Source organism: Silurus meridionalis, chromosome 7 (assembly GCF_014805685.1).
Source record: "Silurus meridionalis isolate SWU-2019-XX chromosome 7, ASM1480568v1, whole genome shotgun sequence".
NCBI lineage: Eukaryota > Metazoa > Chordata > Actinopteri > Siluriformes > Siluridae > Silurus > Silurus meridionalis.
In genome coordinates this window covers 27,454,500-27,476,999 of record NC_060890.1, presented here as the reverse complement: position 1 = coordinate 27,476,999, position 22,500 = coordinate 27,454,500, and the positions used below count along the sequence as shown (strand labels likewise).

The 22,500-nt window shown below is 41.8% G+C and overlaps 1 protein-coding gene across 11 annotated transcripts in view; it reads left to right on the top strand.

Annotated features, from left to right (window-relative positions):
• Positions 1-22,500, top strand: part of LOC124388457 (calcium-activated potassium channel subunit alpha-1-like) — an 89,684-nt gene that overhangs the window by 15,759 nt on the left and 51,425 nt on the right. For all 11 annotated transcript variants that reach the window (XM_046853081.1, XM_046853077.1, XM_046853075.1 and 8 more), the window contains exons 2-3: positions 5,518-5,646; positions 22,149-22,210. In XM_046853081.1, the coding sequence (XP_046709037.1) occupies positions 5,518-5,646; positions 22,149-22,210 (191 nt within the window). The remainder of the gene's footprint in view (positions 1-5,517; positions 5,647-22,148; positions 22,211-22,500) is intronic.

The following is a 22,500-nucleotide window of genomic DNA, read 5'->3' as shown; positions in this document are numbered from 1 at the left end:
AGAGAGAGAAAGAGAGAGAGAGCTGGGGAGGGACAGAAAGAGATTAAATTGATGTGGGGCTGAATAATGCAGAGGTCTGATGAAATTGTCTTTGCTCTAATGTGCTTCTGTGAGCTGAATGTTGATGTGGATGAATCAAGGCTTTGGAGGGGGCAGGGTTGTTTTGGGGTGGGTGTTGGGGGGTAGGGATGTGTTGGGGGTTCTAACAAATTTCACTGCTTCCACGCTGGAAAAAAAGAGAGACAGGCAATAGTTCACCAAACAGAGCTTTCTTTATTTTACTTTCACTTTCACCCCATCGTTTTCCTTTCCAGTACTCCACAAACCTTTCCTTAGTACCCACTCGAACCGATTTACAGATCATGCACACCCAAGCTACTTCGTGGACTGGCACGCCTTCTTATTGACATCTGCCCGAGCACACTCGTGTATCGGCACGCCTTTCTCTATGCATCCACCCACGCTCAGTTACCATTCTGAGACCCTTCCGTTCTTCTCTGCTTGGTGTCTCTTCCCATGAGGCTGGTGTCTTTCTCCTTTTTATTGCGGTTGCCAGATTGGAACAGAGTGCACTGATTAGTCTAATCAGCTACAGGTGTAGTCTTACCGCTCATTCTGTCCAGCTCCACCCTCAACTCGTGAACCACTGCCACAGGGTTTTTGGGGGGCAGGTTTGTGTTGGGGCAGTGTTGAGGGGCCGGGTTGTTCAAGTTCAAGTTTATTTCTATAGAGCTTTTTACAATGAAAATGTCTCAAAGCAGCTTTAAAAAAGCTGTGAATGATGTGTATTTATCCGTAATGATAGAGCCTGGAGTGACTGAGGCAAGGAAAAACTCCCTCAGATTACATGAGGAAGAAAATTTGAGAGGATCCAGACTCAAAGGGGGAATCTTAAACTCCATTGGGTGATATCAAGTGTGTGATTATAGTCTTTAAACACTACAAAACACCAAAAAGTAAGAAATGTAAGATTATAAGTAATGTTCTGTTTACAGTCTTATACAGTTAGTTGACGTTGTGGAACCAGGAGCTACTGAGCAACTCATAAAATAGCTCAACATTTGAGATCATCACAGATCAACACCAGCTTCTCCATGCCAGAGACTTTAAACACTCAAAGAGGTCCAATGGCCATACTCCACATGAAGTGGGATCCAATTGGCTGAACATCTCTAGATGGTTCGGGATGTTTGCAGGCATTTACTTCTTTAAAGGTTCTAAGGTGGGATGTGACTGGAGCTGAAGCAACCTCAGGATGCCTCGGGATGGGAAGAGAAAGAGAAGCAGTGGAGAGGAATTAGCGTAGCTGCTGTTCATGATATTAATAGCACAAGTTGATAATGTGATGTGATCAGATGTTCTGGAGCACAAGGTTATGATGTGATGTGTGTTATGTGTAGAACTCGCTACAAAGATACGTCTTTAATCTAAACTTAAACTGGGTGAGTGTGTCTGAGCCCCGAACACTGTCAGGAAGACTGTTCCAGAGTTTGGGAGCTAAATGTGAGAATGTTCTACCACCTTTAGTTGACTTTGCAATTCTAGGAACTACTAGAAGTCCAGAGTTTTAAGATCTGAAGGAGTGTGATGGATTGTAGCGTGTTAAAAGACTGGAGAGATACATGGAGATAAACCATTTAGAGTTTTAAAAGTAAGAAGCAGTAGTTTGTAGTGGATTTGAAACTTAACAGGAAGCCATTGTAGGAATTAGAAGATTGTGGTTATATGGTGATATTTTCTCGACCTTGTGAGAACTCTGTCTGCTGCATTCTGGACTTGTGTTGCGGGTGTTGTGGGGCAGGGTTGTGTTTGGGTGTGTGTTGAGGGACAGGGTTGTGTTGGGGGTGTGTTGAGGGGCAGAGTTGTGTTAGTGGTGTTGTGGGGGAGGTTTATGCTAGGGGTGTGTTGAGGGCAGATTTATGTTGGTGGTGTGTTCAGGGGCAGGGTTATTTTGGGGTGTTATGGGGCAGGGTTATGTTGGGGGTGTTTGGGGGCAGGGTTGTGTGAGAGTCAGGGTTGTGTTGGGGGTGCGCTTAGGGGCAGGGTTATGTTGGGGTGTGTTTGGGGGCAGGGTTGTGTTGGGGGTGTTGTGGTGCAGGGTTATGTTTGGGGGTGTTGTGGGGCAGGGTTGTGTGAGAGGCAGGGTTATGTTGGGGGTGTTGTTGGGAAGAGTTATGTTGGGGGTGTTGTGGGGCAGGGTTGTGTTGGGGGTGTTGTGGTGCAGGGTTATGTTGGGGGTGTTTGGGGGCAGGGTTATGATAGGGGTGTTGAGAGGGCAGGGTTGTGTTGGAGGTGTGTTTAGGGCATGGTTATGTTGGGGGTGTTTGGGGCAGGTTTGTGTTGGAGGTGTGTTTAGGGGCAGGGTTATATTGGGTGGTGTGTTTTGAAGCAGGTTTGTGTTGGGGTGTGTTAAGGGGCAGAGATATGTTGAGTGGTGTTGAGGGCAGGGTTGTGTTGTCGGGTTGGGGGCAGGTTATGTTTGGTGGTGTTGAGGGCAGGCTTGTGTTGGGGGTTTGGGGGCAGGGTTATGTTGGGGGTGTTGGGGCAGGTTTGTGTTGGGGTGTGTTTAGGGGCAGGGTTATGTTGGGTGGTGTGTTTTGAAGCAGCTTTCTGTTGGGGTGTGTTGAGGCAGGCTTGTGTTGGGGGTTTGGGGGCAGGTTTGTGTTGGGGTGTGTTTAGGGGCAGGGTTATGTTGGGTGGTGTGTTTTGAAGCAGCTTTCTGTTGGGGTGTGTTGAGGGCAGGCTTGTGTTGGGGGTTTGGGGGCAGGTTTGTGTTGGGGTGTGTTTAGGGGCAGGGTTATGTTGGGTGGTGTGTTTTGAAGCAGCTTTGTGTTGGGGTGTGTTGAGGGCAGGCTTGTGTTGGGGGTTTGGGGGCAGGGTTATGTTGGGGGTGTTGGGGCAGGTTTGTGTTGGGGTGTGTTTAGGGGCAGGGTTATGTTGGGTGGTGTGTTTTGAAGCAGCTTTGTGTTGGGGTGTGTTGAGGGGCAGAGTTTTGTTGGGTGATGGGCTTGTGTTGGGGGGTTGGGGACAGGGATACGTTGGGGCCAGGGTCGTTTTGGGATGTGAGGTTGTTTTGGTTGGAAGGGTATGTTCTTTAATTTAACTTGAATTGTATCATTTCTGGATGTCCTCAGTAAGAGCAGTGTTTAGAGAAGTAGACAAGATCATGTTTTAGTCTCATCTCATCACTTGCACTATTCTTATTCATGATTTAGAGACCTAGGCTGGTGGGGTTTTGGAGACCTGGGCTGGAGGGGTTTTGGAGACCTGGACTGGAGGGGTTTTGAAAACCTGGGCTGGAGGGGCTTTGGAGACCGGGGCTGAAGTGGAAATGACCAAAAGCCAGATGAACAGCTTGGGGAATTAGTGCTGTGATGGTGATGAGCTCATTTTAATGTGAAGGGAACAGCAGGAGGTGTCTGCTCACTCCAAAACTCTGTCATCTCTCATTTAGGGATCGGAATAGTTTCCTCCATGCGCCGCTTTGACAAACACAAATGAGTGTGACGAGGAGGCGGGGGAGTGTGTCATAACACATTACTACTGAGTCTGAGAAAGCATTCTGAATTACCACACTGCTCTCCAAACAGTACTAATATCTACACTACTGCTTGCATTCTGTTCAGGGGAAGGCTGGACTGAGATTGGCTAGAAGTTCAGTTGTGAACAGTGGATTGTGACTGTCTGGAAGTTCAGGTGTAAATGTTGGATTGTGATTGGAGGGTAAGGTGTGAATGCTGTATTGTGATTGGCTGGAAGTTCAGGTGTGAATGCTGGATTGTGATTGGTTGATGTAGGTGAGGTGAGGAGGCCTGGGGGGCAGTCAGTGTTCACATTAATCCCAAAGGTGTTCAAAAGGCTTCAGGTCAGAGCTCTACAGCAGGAGATCTTTCAATCCATCCTATGTGAATCATATCTTAATGGAGCTGGCTTTGTGCATGGGGCATTGTCATGGTGGAACAGGGTTGGGAAACACCAACATATTGCTGGAAAAGGACAATGTCTTAAATTGAGTTGAAATGGCTGATTCACATCCTGCCGACTTATTGCTCAACCCTACAGGATGTTGCACAGCCCCATTATGGTTACACAATCCTGCAGTGCACAGACCCACAGCCGGTCCAGTTACTGCACAGCTTTAAAGGTAAAACTCGCACAATCTGGGCCAGTTTCAGAATTACTGCACGCTCTTATAGATTCACACAGCTCCCTATACCATGCTATTAAAATCTTTATTAAAGTAGACAAATTTGTGATGTAATTTAATTTGCACTTTGGTGCTCTATGTCTTCTGCCAGAGGGTAACAGCTGGTCTAGACTGAGAAACATGGGAGTGCATCTGCTACAAGTTTCCGAGCTTCTCTGAGCAAAGTTTAGAGATACACTGGAAAGGCTTTTTTAAATGAAGAAAAAGACCATGTGTACAACACCACACACACTAAACACTCCTAACCGCCATACCACAACATACCATTCTGCACCCTGAGTACTGATTACTATACTCAGTGTGGTGTAAGAGAGTGGAAGAGGTGTTCATGTGTTGATGTCAGAGTAAATATGTGAGAAGATTGATGACACACTGCACATCTCAGATCCACACACACACACACACACACACACACACACACACACACACACACACACACTTTAATTACAGACCTGCATCAGCTCTGTCATCACGCTCCTGAACTTTAATGTCTTATACATAAAATATTTATACACAGGGTTCATTATGGTGACGAGGCCAGTGCTGTGATGCCAATCACACAAACACGTGTGCATACGCACACACACACACACACACACACACACACACACACACACACACACACACACACACACACACTTGGTGTGTGTTGGTATAGATTGGGGTTATATGGTGATATTTCCTCGACCTTGTGAGAACTCTGACTGCTGCATTCTGAACTAACTGAAGCTTGTTTATTAATGATGCAGGACATCCACCTAGTAATGCATTACAGTAGTCTATTCTGGAGGTCATGAACGCATGGACGAGCTTCTCTGCATCAGATATAGACAACATGTACACATTGATACACCACTCTCTTACCCCATACACCAATCTCTTACCCAATACACCAATCTCTTACCCCATACACCACTCTCTTACCCCATACACCACTCTCTTACCCCATACACTACACTCTTACCCCATACACCACTCTCTTACCCCATACACCAATCTCTTGCCCCACCTTTCCTCCCATTTTCTGTACATATAATAACATACTCACTTTGCTATATTGTTGTCCTTCTGCTTAACATTGTGTAATTCCCAGACAGTATGCGTTACTCTCATTGTGTCACACACACACACACACACACACACACACACACCCACACACACACCCACACACACACTGCAAGATTTATTACCCATCATTTTACACACTTTGGGAAATGTCAGGTCATTGGACGGTGATCAGTCACTGACCTGGCGGTTATAACACGTGTAAAGTGCTCTCAATAACAGTCTGCTTTTGTGTGTGTGTGCAGGATGTGCAGCGGGTCAGCAATGTGGAGAAGAAGGACGGGACGGTGGTCAGTGAGGTGGGCTGGATGACCTCAGTGAAGGACTGGGCTGGGGTCATGATCTCTGCACAGACGCTAACCGGGCGTGTGCTGGTGAGTCTCCATATATGACCTCTGACCTTCATCTTACACCTGCCGGCTTTCAGGAAGCCATATTTAAGTTTTGGCGTCTTCTCTGGCTGCTTTCTATACCAACTTTTCGCATCTGCATCTCATCTCACTGCTGCCCTTCTGTGGGGTTATTATAGGCTAATATGTGTCTGGCTGAACCAGTCTGTATCCATGGTAACCAGAGCCTACCAATGCAATTACAATCACAATGTCTGCTTTTCATCATGTTCATTATGTATGAGTTCTGACTGAGGTCAAACAGGAGTCAAACCGGTGTCAAAGGGGAATCAATCAGGTTTCAAACTGAAATCAAATTAAGTGTGTAGTGGAGGTGAAGAGAGTTTCTGATAGGGTGATGAACGTGAAGCTGGAAGTTGAAGGTGTGATGATAAATGTCATCAGTGTTTATGCTCCACAAGTGGGCTGTGAGATGGAGGGGAAGGAAAAATCCTGGAGTGAGTTAGATGAAGTGGTAGAAGGTGAACGTAGGAACGATTGGTGATTGGTGCAGACTTTAATGGGCATGTAGGTGAAGGGAACAGAGGTGATGAGGAGGTGATGGTAGGTATGGCTTAAAGGAGAGGAATGTGGAAGGGCAGATGGTGGTAGATTTTGCTAAAAGGATGGAAATGGCAGTGGTGAACACGTATTTTAAGAAGAAGGAGGATCACAGGGTGACGTATAAGAGTGGAGGAAGGTGCACACAGGTGGACTATATTCTATGTAGGAGATGCAACCTGAAGGAGATTGGAGACTGTAAGGTGTTGGTGGGGGACAGTGTAGCTAGACAGCTTCGGATGGTGGTCTGGAGGATGGTTTTGGAGGTGAAGAAGAAGAAGAGGAGAGTGAGGACTGAAAGAAGAATAAGATGGTAGAAACTGAAGGAGGAAGAGTGTAGTGTGAGATTCAGGGAAGAGGTCAGACAGGAGCTCGGTGGTGGTGAAGAGGTGCTGGATGATTGTGGAACTACTGCAGAAGTGATAAGGGAGACAGATAGAAAGGTACCTGGTGTGTCAGAGAAGTATGTGAGGGTGGTGCAGGACATGTATGAGGACAGTGTGACAGCAGTGAAGTGTCAGTAGGAACGGCAGACAGGTTCAAGGTGGAGGTTGTACTACATAAAGGATCGGCTCTGAGCCCTTTCCTGTTTGCAGTGGTGATGGACAGGTTGAAGGATGAGGTCAGACAGGAGTCTCCCTGGACTATGATGTTTGCAGATGATATTGTGATTTGTGGTGAGAGTAGGGAGCAGGTGGAAAAGAGCCTGGAGAGGTGGAGGTACACGCTGGAGAGAAGGAGAATGAAAGTCAGTAGGAGTAAGACAGAGTACATGTGTGTGAATGAGAGGGAGGGCAGTGGAGGGGTGCGGTTGCAGGGAGAAGAGGTGGAGAAGGTGGAGGAGTTCAGGTACCTGGGGTCAACAGTGAAGAGTAATGGAGAGTGTGTTAGAGAAGTGAAGAAAAGAGTGCAGGCAGGGTGGAGTGGGTGGAGAAGAGTGATAGCAGGAGTGATTTGTGATAGAAGAGTATCTGTGAGTGAAAGGAAAGTTTATAGGACTGTGGTGAGACCTGAGATGTTGTATGGATTAGAGACAGTGGCATTAAGTAAAAGACAGGAGGTGGAGCTGGAGGTAGCAGAGCTGAAGATGTTGAGATGTTCATTGGGAGTGACAACGATGGACAGGATTAGAAATAAGTTTATTAGAGGGACAGCGCATGTAGGATGTTTTGGAGACAAGGTGAGGGAGGTGAGATTGAGATGGTTTTGACATGTGCAGAGAAGGGACATGGGGTATATCAGTAGGAGAATGCTGAGGATGGAGACACCAGGAAGGAGGAAAAAAGGAAGACCAAGGAGGAGGTTTATGGATGTGGTGAGGGAAGACATGCAGGTAGTTGGTGTGAAAGAAGCAGATGTGGAGGACAGGGGGGGAATGGAGACGGATGATCCGCTGTGGGAGAAGCCGAAAGAAGAATAAGAAGACTGTAGTGAATACTGAGCATGTGCAGTAAACAGTGTTAGCTTCTGGAATAAGTGGTTGCTATGGCTTCCAGGCTGTTCATGTCAGAGTCAGATCCAGACAAATACCCAGACACACACACACACACACACACACACACACACACACACACACACACACAAACAGAGCCATCATATCATCTACAAGTCGTGTTTACAGTTTGATCTGAGCCGCGATGCAAGATATTAATATTAATTATTACTTACAATATTGATCTGAGCCTTCATACAAAACTGTGTGTGTGTGTGTGTGTGTGCATGTGAGTGTGTGTGTGTGTGAGTGTGTGTGTGTGTGTGTGTGTGTGTGTGTGTGTGTGTGTGTGTGTGTGTGTGTGTACACGTGTGCCTGTGCACAAGTACACATGTGTGCAAGCGTGGGTGTGTGGGTGTGTGGGTGATGTAAGCACAGCATGACTCAGCTCCAGCTGCTGGATGATGAATGAAGCTCATCACTGTGTGTGTGTGTGTGTGTGTGTGTGTGTGTGTGTGTGTGTGTGTGTGTGTGTGTGCAGAAAACTTGAGCATCATAGTGTGTTTAGCTGACCTAGTCTGTAGCCATGGTAACACCAGCTTCATGTAGCACGGGAGATGCGTGTTTGCGCGCGTGTGTGTGTGTGTGTGTGTGTGTGTGTGTGTGTGAGATGTTGAACACTGCTGCGAGCTTGTTAATTAGCAGTGTTTATTAAAATCTCATTAGGAGCAGTAAGTGGAGTGTCACGTACACAAACAGTTGCTGTGTTTGTATAAAATCACACATGGAGAAAATTTACATTTCATTTTCTATCAAAATAGTTGCCATGGCAACGCTGAAAGGTTTGAGGAATATCATAGGTTTGATGACCATCAAGGTTAGAGACAATGATGAGGTTCTCCAGACATTTATGGCATTTAGCAGTCATCCTGATCCAGAGAAACATAAGTTTATCTTATTTATACACTAAGCAGTTAGACTGAGGGCCTCACTCAGGGGCCCAGCAGTGACCTGGTGCTGTGGGATTTGTACTCACTGTGTTCTTCTGATCAAAAGGCAGAATTTTTTACATTTACATTTTATGGCATTTGGCAGATGCCATTATTCAGAGCGACTTACACCTAAACAGCTGAGGGTTAAGGGCCTCACTCAGGGGCCCAGCCTGATAGTGCTGTCCAAAATCTTAAACACTGACCTTACCTTACTTGATGACGCTCCTTTTCAGGAGCATCATCATTAAGCAACTGAAGAACTTTGAGGAAGGATTTGGAGTGTAATTAAAATCAGCAGTCTGCAGGCTCAGTGTGTTCAGGACCACAATTTGCATAAACAGTTCTGTATTTCAGCACCGATTACTGAACAGCTCCTCAATAATGATGGAACTGTAATGAATAGACATTTGAGGACATTGTTAAGGATAAGGATGATGTTTTATTTTTAAGTCTGGTTCCTCTCAAGGGTGGGATACAGAGTTTTGGAGTTTTAAATATTTACAATTATATTTACTGAATTTAGCAGACACTTGTGTTTTTTTAAATTATTATTATTATTTATTTTATTTTTTTTTTAAAGGAAACTTGTAAAGCTCCGATCCAGTCGTCTAGACATCACAATTTATCAAACTCGCTCAAATCCATTTTTCCTGCTTCAAACATCAACTTTGAGGACAAAATGTTCACCTGTTGCCTAATAAATAAAGAGAATGAAGAGAACATCAGTGTTCTCACCACTCACCACGTCACCACTCAGAATGTCATAATGTTATAATATTATAATGTCTTAATGTTATAATGTTAGGATGTTATAATGTTATGATGTTAGAATGTTATGATGTTAGAATGTTATGATGTTAGAATGTTATGCCTGATCAGTGTATATGGTATCTGTCAGATTTATGGATCGATCTGAACGTTCAGATTCTTCTAGTGTGTCTGCTGGTCAACTTGTTTTGAGGCTGACGTTTTGCACACTGCCCAGTTTAGAGCATGTCCTGTTTGTACATTGTCTTGTTTGGAAAATATTTTCTTTGAAGGCCATCTTGTTTGAAGGATATCTTGACAAGTAGGAGCTCAATGGTTAAGGCTCTGGGTTACTGATCAGAAGGTCCAGAGTTCACGCTCCTGTATCTTTAAGCTGCCACTCTTGGGCCGTTAAGCGAGGCTCTTAACCCTCTGTGTTTCAGGGGCACTATATCATGGCTTATCATGTGCTCTGACGCCAACTTCCTAACATGACTGGGATATGTGAAGAAAGAATTTGACTGTGCTGTAAAGTACAAATATAAAAGCATCTTTTACCTTTTGTCTGGAGGTCATCTTGTTTAAAAGCCTTTTTTTAGAGGAGATCGTGTTTGGAGGAGATTGGTTTTGGAGATAGTGTTGGAGGAGATCGTGTTTGGAGGAGATCGTTTTTTGGAGATAGTGTTGGAGGAGGTCGTGTTTGTAGGAGATCGTGTTTGGTGGAGGTCGTGTTTGGAGGAGATCGTGTTTGGAGGAGATTGTGTTTGGAGGAGATCGTGTTTGGAGGAGATCGTGTTTGGTGGAGGTCGTGTTTATAGGAGATCGTGTTTGGAGGAGATCGTGTTTGGAGGAGATCGTGTTTGGAGGAGATTGTGTTTGGAGGAGATCGTGTTTGGAGGAGATCGTGTTTGGTGGAGGTCGTGTTTGGAGGAGATCGTGTTTGGAGGAGATCGTGTTTGGAGGAGATCGTGTTTGGAGGTCGTGTTTCCAGGGGATCGTGTTTGAGGTCGTGTTTACAGGAGATCGTGTTTGGAGGAGATCGTGTTTGGAGGAGGTCATGTTTGGAGGAGATCATATTTGGAAGCCATCTTATCTGCACGCTGTCATCTTTAGAGGTAATGTTGTTTTTGTCCTGCCTTGGACTCAAAAATCTTTGGAAGATGTCATGCTTGGAGACCAGGGCATTGCTCCTGAGACATCACATAAAGTAGCCACTACACACGCAGACAGAGTGGAGTCAAGACGAAGATGCGCTAGAACATTACTGAGAAGTAGGAAAGTAGGACAAAACGGGTTACTCGGCAAACTAGGACATCACAAACAACAATGGGGCACCGTTCCAAATTACAGCAGGAAGATGCAAGACGCATTAAAAACAGTGATATATCAGGGGGTGGAGCTAGAACAGGAAGTGAACAGCACATGGTACCCATAATGCAGTGTGAGCAGAAAGAAAACAGAAGTAATGTGTGTATTTAAAATAAAGGTGAAGCTCCATTCTCTGGAACATGGAGCTGGAGGTATGATGCTTTCAAGCAATTACCTCAGTTAGCATGCAAGATAACATGGCCAGTGGAGAAGTTATGACTAGCGGCTTTCTCTTGTCCTCCACGTTGATCTGCAGGGTTCCTCAGGAACTGTTCCTCATGACACCTTGCAAATCAAACAGTCGAGTACTGCTGATATTTTCCTAATTAAAGTGCAGTTAATCACTGTGTGTGTGTGTGTGTGTGTGTGTGTGTGTGTGTGGTGTATTCCATTAGAGTTGAGTCTCCAAAGATCTAGTAGGAAGGAAGCATGAATCAGGCGAAGGAGTTTCTCACTGCATCATGAAGGTTTTCTCCTGCAGCTCTCGAAGCTCGGCGAGCAGACAGAAGCTCTCAGGCTGAATCAGGAGGCTGCACATGAGCAAACAATTAGATGCATTAAATATTGATTAAGAACAGCAGAGTGAGCAGCGTTTTCCTCTCCCATGTCCTGGATCTATTTAGACTCGTGTTTAGAAATGAGCTTCATCTCTGATTGGCCGTCAGTCCTGAGCCCTAAACACCACCATCACTACACTCCATCAACACAAACACTAGTGAAACTCTAACCTGGAAAAGTCCAGAAAACACACACACACACACACACACACACACACACACACACACACACAATTTAATTAACAAGCATGTGTTAAATTGTGCAGTTTATTCACTTTAATGAATATTTATAGTGTTTCACATCAGATGTAATTGAGATGCAAATTAGATGTAAATGAGATGTAAATGAGGGGGTGCAATAACTGATTCTCTAAAACCCCGCCTCCTTTTTCCCCAAAATCAACTTGTCTCAGATCAGTAACTTTTGCTCTCATCTTCATTTGATTTTCAGATGAATTGTCCTCACTCCCTGAGCATAAGATCGCTATGTGCTGCTTTTTGAACGTCTCATTTCACATTTAGTCTGCATTTGCAGTTATGAGCTTCACTCTTCTAGGAAGATGTTCTAGATTTTGTGGAGATTCATTCAGCTACAAGTGTGTTGGGAAAGTCAGGTAGTGATGGAGGTGAGAAGGTGAGGAGGCACATTTACATTCACATTCATCCCAAAGGTGTTCAGAGCTTTAAAGCAGTAGATCTTCCACCATATCAATCCCATTAAAAGCAGATCTTTATGGAGCTGGCTTTGTGCACAGGGGTCTTGTTATGGAACAGGTTTGGGTTCCACGCACAGATTTTGTAGAAGAACCTCATCTGGGTGGAAAAGACGGTTATCCTGAAACATTTGATTATATGGTGCAGCTCGAGAGATGCTTTCAAAGATCACAGCCAAAAAATGGAGCAGCGACGCCCTGAAATCTGTCTGTCCCTTTGCGCTAACACATCACTGCAGAGTGTTTGATGGGTAAACATTTGATTTCAGGCACACACACACACACACACACACACACACACACACACACACACAGTGACAGTAGGACAGTGTAAGTAACAGGAGAACATTGAAAGAAAATGGCAGCAGGAAACCTTTTCTGATACTCGGTAAATATTTTGCTTTGTTTTTATATTTATGTTTTTTTTTTATTAAACATCTGTTTATTACGGAGCGCTGACAGAGGTTTGGACAGAAAGTTCATTGTGGTGTGTAGTGATGCACACATGAATCCTCAGGAACTTCATTCCTTCTGAATAATAAATAAAATATTATTGTCATAAGAATATTATTGTAGATGAAAATTGAGAGCATTCATTATATATTATTATAATATAAGTATTAAGCATTATATTATTGAGCATTATATTATGCTATATTATTATATAGTTTTATTCTGTACATATTTCCATGACAACATTAGTCTCATTTACTGCATGTTATTGCAAATCTTCTTTACAGATTGTAGATTTTTTTAAACTGAGAGACTTGAAAACATGAATCATATCACCAGCTAATAAACTCTTACTGTGGGAAATAATCAGCTAATGATGTTTACACCTGCACAGACACGTTCTCAATCAGCCAGCTCTGCTATGGTGATTCATACACCACAACCAGAACCAGAACCACAACCAGACAACAGCTCTGTCAGCAAACTAAAGAAAACATAAGCATGTAAAGAAAAAGTAAATGTAAAGAATACTTAATTGTAAAGAATGTGTAAACATAAAGAAAGTGTAAATGTGAAAAATGTGTATGAGTAAAGAATGCATAAACACATATAGAAAGTGTAGATGTAAAGAAAGTGTAGATGTAGAAAGTGTAGATGTAGAGAAAGTGTAAATGTAGAGAAAGTGTAAATGTAGAGAAAGTGTAAATGTAGAGAAAGTGTAAATGTAGAGAAAGTGTAGATGTAAAGAAAGTGTAAATGTAGAGAAAGTGTAGATGTAGAGAAAGTGTAAATGTAGAGAAAGTGTAGATGTAAAGAAAGTGTAGATGTAGAGAAAGTGTAGATGTAGAGAAAGTGTAAATGTAGAGAAAGTGTAAATGTAGAGAAAGTGTAGATGTAGAGAAAGTGTAAATGTAGAGAAAGTGTAGATGTAGAGAAAGTGTAAATGTAGAGAAAGTGTAAATGTAGAGAAAGTGTAGATGTAAAGAAAGTGTAGATGTAGAGAAAGTGTAGATGTAGAGAAAGTGTAGATGTAGAGAAAGTGTAGATGTAGAGAAAGTGTAGATGTAAATAAATGTAGAGAAAGTGTAGATGTAAAGAAAGTGTAGATGTAAAGAAAGTGTAGATGTAGAGAAAGTGTAGATGTAGAGAAAGTGTAGATGTAAAGAAAGTGTAGATGTAGAGAAAGTGTAAATGTAGAGAAAGTGTAGATGTAAAGAAAGTGTAGATGTAGAGAAAGTGTAGATGTAGAGAAAGTGTAGATGTAGAGAAAGTGTAGATGTAGAGAAAGTGTAAATGTAGAGAAAGTGTAGATGTAAAGAAAGTGTAGATGTAAAGAAAGTGTAGATGTAGAGAAAGTGTAGATGTAGAGAAAGTGTAGATGTAGAGAAAGTGTAGATGTAGAGAAAGTGTAAATGTAGAGAAAGTGTAGATGTAAAGAAAGTGTAGATGTAGAGAAAGTGTAGATGTAGAGAAAGTGTAGATGTAGAGAAGTGTAGATGTAAAGAAAGTGTAGATGTAAAGAAAGTGTAGATGTAGAGAAAGTGTAGATGTAGAGAAAGTGTAAATGTAAATAAATGTAGAGAAAGTGTAGATGTAAAGAAAGTGTAGATGTAAAGAAAGTGTAGATGTAGAGAAAGTGTAGATGTAAAGAAAGTGTAGATGTAAAGAAAGTGTAGATGTAGAGAAAGTGTAAATGTAGAAAGTGTAGATGTAAAGAAAGTGTAGATGTAAAGAAAGTGTAGATGTAGAGAAAGTGTAGATGTAAAGAAAGTGTAGATGTAAAGAAAGTGTAGATGTAGAGAAAGTGTAGATGTAGAGAAAGTGTAGATGTAAAGAAAGTGTAGATGTAGAGAAAGTGTAGATGTAGAGAAAGTGTAGATGTAAATGTGAAACTGGTTCTGAGAGTTTACACTGAGGACGTTGGAGTCTGTTTTCTACCAGAACATTGCATTGATTGATTGATTGATTGATTGTTTGTTTGATTGATTGTTTGATTGATTTATTGTGTCCTAATAATATTGTCAGGATTTATGAGCCTGTAGGTTTTTATTGAGCCTTTGGTGCAGCTCAGGATTTATTCGGGAAACATTCCTTATTCTTTATAATGACCACTTTAAATTATCAAGAAAACCTGGTCTCTCATAAGATATACTGTACCTCTGTAAAACATTCTTTACATTTCTTTCTATTTTTGCTGTCTTTAAGGAGAAGCATCTCAGAGTTGATTTCTATAACACGTGATCCACAGATTGATTCCTAATTTCCGCATGGAAATGATTTGAATAGTAAATGTCATATATATTTGGGAGAAAACGTTACTCAATAGAGTATTGTAGCGGTGAAAGTGGATTCCTCTGTGTGGTGCTGCTGCTGAACTCATTAGTAGAGGATGAAAGGAATGTGTGATGGATGGGTTCAGGGTTTAATAGTGAAGACGCACCAGACATCCTGACACGGCTTTCAGTTCTGCTGGATCAGATGTTTGTGGTGTGGTGATTGTAGAAATATTGACTGTATGGCGGTTGCACGAGTCTGAGTGCTGTGGTTAACCAACAAAGTGTTCATCAACAACAACAACAACAACAACAACAAAAACAATAATTATAATAATAATTATATTAATAATAATTTTAATCATGACCACAGAAATGTCTCCTCTACAGTTCTGGTATCTGGTTGAGGAATAACTAGATGTTATGAGATACAGGAGTCACTTAGGCTTGAGGACATTTATTACTCAGGTTTTTACTTCTTGGGGTTTTTATTTGGAGTATTGCTCTGGGTCTCCATACTCTGGCTCTTGATAGGAGTCTCTCTTCTCATGTTCTTAATCTGGGTGTCATTACTTTAGTTAAATGTCTGGGTTTTATTACTCAGGCTCCTGATGTAGGTTTTATTAGTCTTGTTCTAAAGTATCATGACTTGGGTTCTCAGTGTGATGACAGTCTGAGGGAGTATGCCTGGTCCACACAGCTCTGTGCTTTGTATGTGATGAGTTGATTGTTGACCCTTGACCTTCTGAAATGGAATCCTAATATGCAGAACTGAAGATGGAGCTCTTTACCACACTCTCAGTATTGATCACTTTCACTTGTTGTCTCGTTTTCTCTTATTCACTAAGAATAGATAGAAAGAATAGAATAGAAAATGAGGTCAGAGAAAGACAGACAGAAGAAAGGCAGATTGGAGACAGTTCTATCTTCACAGCAGAGCAGTCACGCTGGTATAAACCAGTATAGAAAATAGGGCTGTGTATCTCCATGAATCTGGCGATATGATACGTATCCTGATACAGGGGTTGTGATACGATACCGCACATAAACAAAACATATCGCTTTTAGTCAATGCTGCTATTACTTCCGGCGGAAGTTCCACCCCTAATCACTTTTACAGCAGCGCCCCACAGGAAAGTTCACAAACTTGCTTTTTGTAGGTGATTCTGGATTTTGACAAGTGGTTGAATGTTACCTGTATTTCTGAGGTTTTCTTCCTCAGTGCACGTCACTGTACATGTTCGTATCACTGACATCATCTGAAATCAGCATCGAAGCTACAAAGTCATACAGACCAGTGAGGAATGAGATGATATCCAGTGGAAGATACATTTATGACATTTGGTGGACATCATTATTCAGATCGACTTATCTCATATATACAGCTTAGCAGGTTGGGGTTAGGGGCCTTGCCCAAGGGCCCAGCAGTGGCAGCATGGTGGTGTTGGTGGGATTTGATCTCATGACCTTCTGATCAGAAGTCCTGAGTTACCTCCTCCCACCTGATTAAACCGCAATCCAAGAAACTCATGTACTCATGCAAGACGTTTTGAGCACAGCAGCAAAATATGAAGACATGTACATAAGATAAGATAAAGATAAGAAAAGCCTTTATTCGTCTCACAGTGGGGAAAATTCTATGAAAAAATGTGCAAATATGAAGCAGAGACACGGTACAAATATAAACCGTGCAGTATTTAAATACAAAAGAGGAAAACAACAAGAATAGTAGTTACACCATCAAACAAACAAATTGCACTGGGTAACATTTCACAGTTTATATTGTTGCTGTTGCACAAAAATGTAATTTATTGTTATTTTACAGTTTTAAAAGAAACAGTAATAACAGTGTGCATGATAGCGACAAGTCCTTCGATTTCACTCCTTCAGACACTTGTGACAGTCTGTCACTAAAGGAGCTGCTCAGGGATGCAAATGTACATGCTACGCCCACTACAGGCTGGCATGTGGAACTCTGATAGAGCCAAACCCGTCGTAATCATTTATAAACCCTCATAATATCAACCTGGATATGAAAACAAAACTGTATTCATATTGATTCCAGGCATTAATCCATACTCTGCCTATGTGAGCGTTCCTGGCGGATTTAAACGAATTCGGCTCCTGATGCACGCAAGATAATATTGAGTGTTCCTAGCTGCTATGGAAACAGCAATAAAAAGCGATCATGACCTTGCATTGATCAGATAATAGAAAGAAAGATAAATAGATAAATAGATAAACAGAGAGAGAGAAGTCTCCGTATTGATGTCATCTTGGAACATCGTAAGTCATCATTATCATGTGCACTGAGAGTTTTAATTTTTTAATTTCTGATGGCCTGAGATTAAAAATGCATGCTGGTGTTTTCTCACAGAGATGGAGTGACAATACCATTTGGCATCATGGAAAATAATGGGCTCTGCTCATGTATTATACATGTGTGGAGCTGCTGCGATAAAAGGAGTGTGAGAACGGCCATTGTGTGATGTAGATACAGTTCCTCTCAAGCTTCTTAAATACCAGCGAATCATCATCTGCATGAAATAAACTGCATCTGATCTGCGTCACTCTCCTGCTCCATGGTGTTCACCATGTTCATGAAGTTCTTTCACGTGATGCTGTACATGATGTGCAGTGTTGATGTTTCTCAGCACACTCATGGACGCTGCTAGCATCAATGCTAAGTGTAATGACAGTGTAATTTAAGGCGTACATAAAGTGTAAATAATTTACCAGCACGTGAGTGAGCGCTGATGTTCCTCATGTCCATGTCTCAGTTCAGTTTTTGCAGTTTTCTTATTGTTCATGTTTTGTCTTTCGTTTTCAATCTGCTCTATACAGCTCTATACACCTCCTCACTTCCACACTCCTGTCTGATCTACCTAATCTACCTTTTATGATGTATTATCTAATCTCTTTTGCATTGCTTCCCTTATTCTACTTCACTTACACTTTCTTGCCTGATGTCTCCTCTCTTTATCTTCTTACATCTAATGTTATTTCAAGCCTGTCTGTTCGGTTATATCTGATCTTCACTGATAGGTTGTAGGGCAGGGGTCATCAACATGGTGCCCCAGGTCGCCCGCAAGGACCACACGAGTCGCCCGCGGGCCTTTTCTAAAAATAGCTCACCATAGCGCCACTTACCAGTGAGCTGCATCAAATTTTTTGTTGTTGCTAATCTTTTTTAAATCTGTCGCAGATAGACCAAGAGTCAGAAACCTGAGTATGGTTAAACACCTTGTCTTTATTTAGTCAGAACCCATACAAGGCAGAGGCTTGAGGAGAAGTACGAACGGGAGAGCGGGTATAAACCGTAATGCTGATAGTCCAGGGATGATCGCCAGTGTGAACTGTTAAAGGCAAACCTATCTTGAGCGCTTCTTCCGAAGCAGAGCCAGGAGCATGGAAGTACAGGGAATACTAGTGGTAGGAAGTGAATAAGGTGGAATCGGGAGCTTATAAAGTTGAAAGGTAATAGGAAACAGGTGTAGGTGATTAGAGCAAGGAGAGGCTGAGTGAGAGTTAGAGCCTTGGAGGGAGGCGTGGCTGGTGGTTCCCTGACAAAACCACACTTGCATTGGTGTGAATTTAAAAATGACAATATTAAAATATAGATGACTAGATATGGATGGATATCATTAATTATTAATAATAACATAATTTTATGTAATTTGAGCAAATGTGTTATTTCAGAAGTGTGTATCAATCTGGTAGCCCTTCACATTAATCAGTACCCAAGAAGTAGCTCTCAGTGTCAAAAAGGTTGGTGACCCCTGCTGTAGGGTGTTTTTTAGGGTGTTGTAAGTGATTTTTTTTTTATCTTCTTTCAGCATAAATTTTTCTCTTACTTCAAAACAGATGTCTGATCTCACTTGTTCTACCTATTTTATTTCTAAAATGTCTGTGAGTCTTTGTCCAAGTTTCATCTAATAATGCTTTAATTTCTCTTTCCTGTGAGGTTTCATATGTTTTGTCTGACATTTGTTTTCTTTTTCTCTCTCTTGGTTGTGTTTTTCGTTCTGTATGATGTGATTAGTTCTGCCTTGTGCTATCCTGTCTGATCTTAGCTGTCCTTTCTTATCTGATCTCTTGTGCCTTGTGTGATCTTACCAGCAATGATTTATTTATCATATCCTGTGCTGTGCTGTGTTCTCCTATCTAACCTTTTTGCCTATGTCTTTTCTCCTTATCTGATTTCTGCTGTGCATTCCTGTCTGATCTCTCCTGCTCTGTCTTGCCTCATCTTTCTTGTGCATCTCTTACTGAGTGCATCAGATCCTACGAACAGGAGATTGAATGGAGGAGTAACACAAATTTTATTGAAGTAAGAAGTAACTGGTGACTCAGTTCATGTTTAGATCCATGATGTGAGGTGAACCATGATCCATGAAATGGTGAACTTGTTAACTAGCAAAAATTACACATTCAGAATATATGTATTTATATGAACTTTTATGAGGAGATGGAAGTAATCAGAGTAAAAACTGCAGAGTAACACTACAGAATTATACAGTAACAGTAACACAACAGTTAGTATTAAAGAGTAACAGTAACACTGCATTTAGTATTAGACGGTAAAAGTAACACTGCAGTTAGTATTAGACGGTAACAGTAACACTGAAGTTCACACTCTCATCAACACCTTGGGTGGTTCCATGTAATTCCGGAGTAGAACGGGTGCTTTGAGGACGGATTGGACTGTAGTTAATGTCAACAGTCTGCTACACTGACTCAGGAATACAGTTTGCTTCTGATCATCATCACTGTACCCCGCAACATTGTATATCTGCTTCAAATGGACATTTGGTGCAACCCAGATGAGGATGGGTTCCCTCTTGAGTCTGGTTCCTCTCAAGGTTTCTTCCTTATGCCATCTCGGGGAGTTTTTCCTTGCCACAGTTGCTCATCAGGGACAAACATACTTACAAAGAACATATTTACGTTTAATCACCACATTATCTGTGTAAAGCTGCTTTGGGACAATGTTCATTGTTAAAAGCGCTATACAAATAAAAATGAATTGAATTAAATTAAAGTTAGTATCAGACAGTTACAGTAACACTGCAGTTAGTATTAGACAGTAGCAGTAACACTGCAGTTAGTATTAGACAGTAACAGTAACACTGCAGTTAGTATTAGACAGTAGCAGTAACACTGCATTTAGTATTAGACAGTAACAGTAACACTGCAGTTAGTATTAGACAGTAACAGTAACACTGCAATTAGTATTAGACCATAACAGTAACACTGCAGTTATTAGTAGACGGTTACAGTAACACTGCAGTTAGTATTAGACGGTTACAGTAACCCTGCAGTTAGTATTAGACGGTAACAGTAACACTGCAGTTAGTATTAGACAGTAGCAGTAACCCTGCAGTTAGTATTAGACAGTAACAGTAACACTGCAGTTAGTATTAGACGGTAACAGTAACCCTGCAGTTAGTATTAGACGGTAACAGTAACACTGCAGATAGTATTAGACAGTAGCAGTAACCCTGCAGTTAGTATTAGACAGTTACAGTAACACTGCTGTTAGTATTAGACAGTAGCAGTAACACTGCATTTAGTATTAGACAGTTACTGTAACCTTGCAGTTAGTATTAGACAGTTACAGTAACACTGCTGTTAGTATTAGACAGTAGCAGTAACACTGCATTTAGTATTAGACAGTTACAGTAACACTGCAGTTAGTATTAGACAGTAGCAGTAACACTGCAATTAGTATTAGACAGTTGCAGTAACCCTGCAGTTAGTATTAGACAGTTACAGCAACACTGCAGTTAGTATTAGACAGTAGCAGTAACACTGCAGTTAGTATTAGACAGTTACAGTAACACTGCAGTTAGTATTAGACAGTAACAGTAACACTGCAGTTAGTATTAGACAGTAACAGTAACACTGCAGTTAGTATTAGACAGTAACAGTTACACTGCAGTTAGTGTCAGACAGTAACAATAACACTGCAGTTAGTATCAGACAGTAACAATAACACTGCAGTTAGAATCAGACAGTAACAGTAACACTGCAGTTAGTATTAGACGGTTACAGTAACACTGCCGTTAGTATTAGACGGTAACAGTAACACTGCAGTTAGTATTAGACAGTAGCAGTAACCCTGCAGTTAGTATTAGACAGTTACAGTAACACTGCAGTTAGTATTAGACAGTTACAGTAACCCTGCAGTTAGTATTAGACGGTAGCAGTAACACTGCATTTAGTATTAGACAGTAACAGTAACACTGCAGTTAGTATTAGAGAGTTACAGTAACACTGCCGTTAGTATTAGACAGTAACAGTAACACTGCAGTTAGTATTAGAGAGTTACAGTAACACTGCCGTTAGTATTAGACAGTAACAGTAACACTGCAGTTAGTATTAGAGAGTTACAGTAACACTGCCGTTAGTATTAGACAGTAACAGTAACACTGCAGTTAGTATTAGACAGTTACAGTAACACTGCAGCTAGTATTAGACAGTAACAGTTACACTGCAGTTAGAATCAGACAGTAATAAACCCATACAGTTAAAACACATATACACAGAGAAACAGACATTCAGACCGAGAGCAATAAACGAGAGATCACAGAGATTTGATGCTAAATCGGAATGATAGACACGCGGGGATATAAAGGGATAAAGAAGAGGAGTGAGAGATAAAGAGATGCGAGGGCAGATAAACCGGAAACGAGAGATTAAACATTTTCATCCCTCATGTGTATGGAGATTTACTTTAATACTCACTCCACCAATTCCTCTTTGGCCACTAATGAAAAAAAACACTGTAAATCAGCCACACACACACACACACACACACACGTTCAGATTGTTCAGAACCCCCCAACCCCTCCAGCAACTAACTCCCAATTCCAAGTTATTATTAGAAATCTTTAACTTGAGGGGTGGAGCCTGGAGTGAAAAGTAAAGGACATAAATCAAATCAGTGTTTGTCAGAGAAGCACCTTTACTTCCTCATGATGTTTCCTGCTCTGACCCCCGACTCTTATTTACACACACACACACACACACACACACACACACACACACACACACACACACACACACACAGGTATCAGAGTGCTACAGCAGGGAACACACATAGACTGTAGAGGACGGGGTTCATGAGAGTTCCTGAGAGTGTGTGTTCATAAGAACATGTTCCTAAGAGTGTGTGTGTTTCTGAGAGTGTGTGTTCCTGAGAGTGTGTGTTCATAAGAACATGTTCCTAAGAGTGTGTGTGTTCCTGAGAGTGTGCGTTCCGGAGAGTGTGTGTTCATAAGAACATGTTCCTGAGAGTGTGTGTGTTCCTAAGAGTGTGTGTTCCTGAGAGTGTGCGTTCATGAACATGTGTGTGTAAAGTGTGTGTTCTGTTCTCTGGTTCTCCTCAGGTGGTGCTGGTGTTCGTCCTCAGTATCGCAGCTCTGGTCATTTACTTCATCGACTCATCCAAGTAAGTGGTCCTGTTCCTCCACTTCTCTCCATCTCTACACACTCCTTCACACTCGTTACTCTAAAAGCAGTGTTCATTCTATTACATTTATACATATACACCAGTTTGTGGACACCTGACCATAAGATCGCTATCTGCTTCTTTTTAAACATTTCATTCTACATTTAGTCTTGATGTGCTGTTATAATGAGCTCCACTCTTCTGGGAAGATGTTCTACAAGATTTTGAGGAGATTTGTGAAGGTTCATTCAGATACGAGGGTGTAAGCGAAGTGTTCAAGGTGAAAGCAG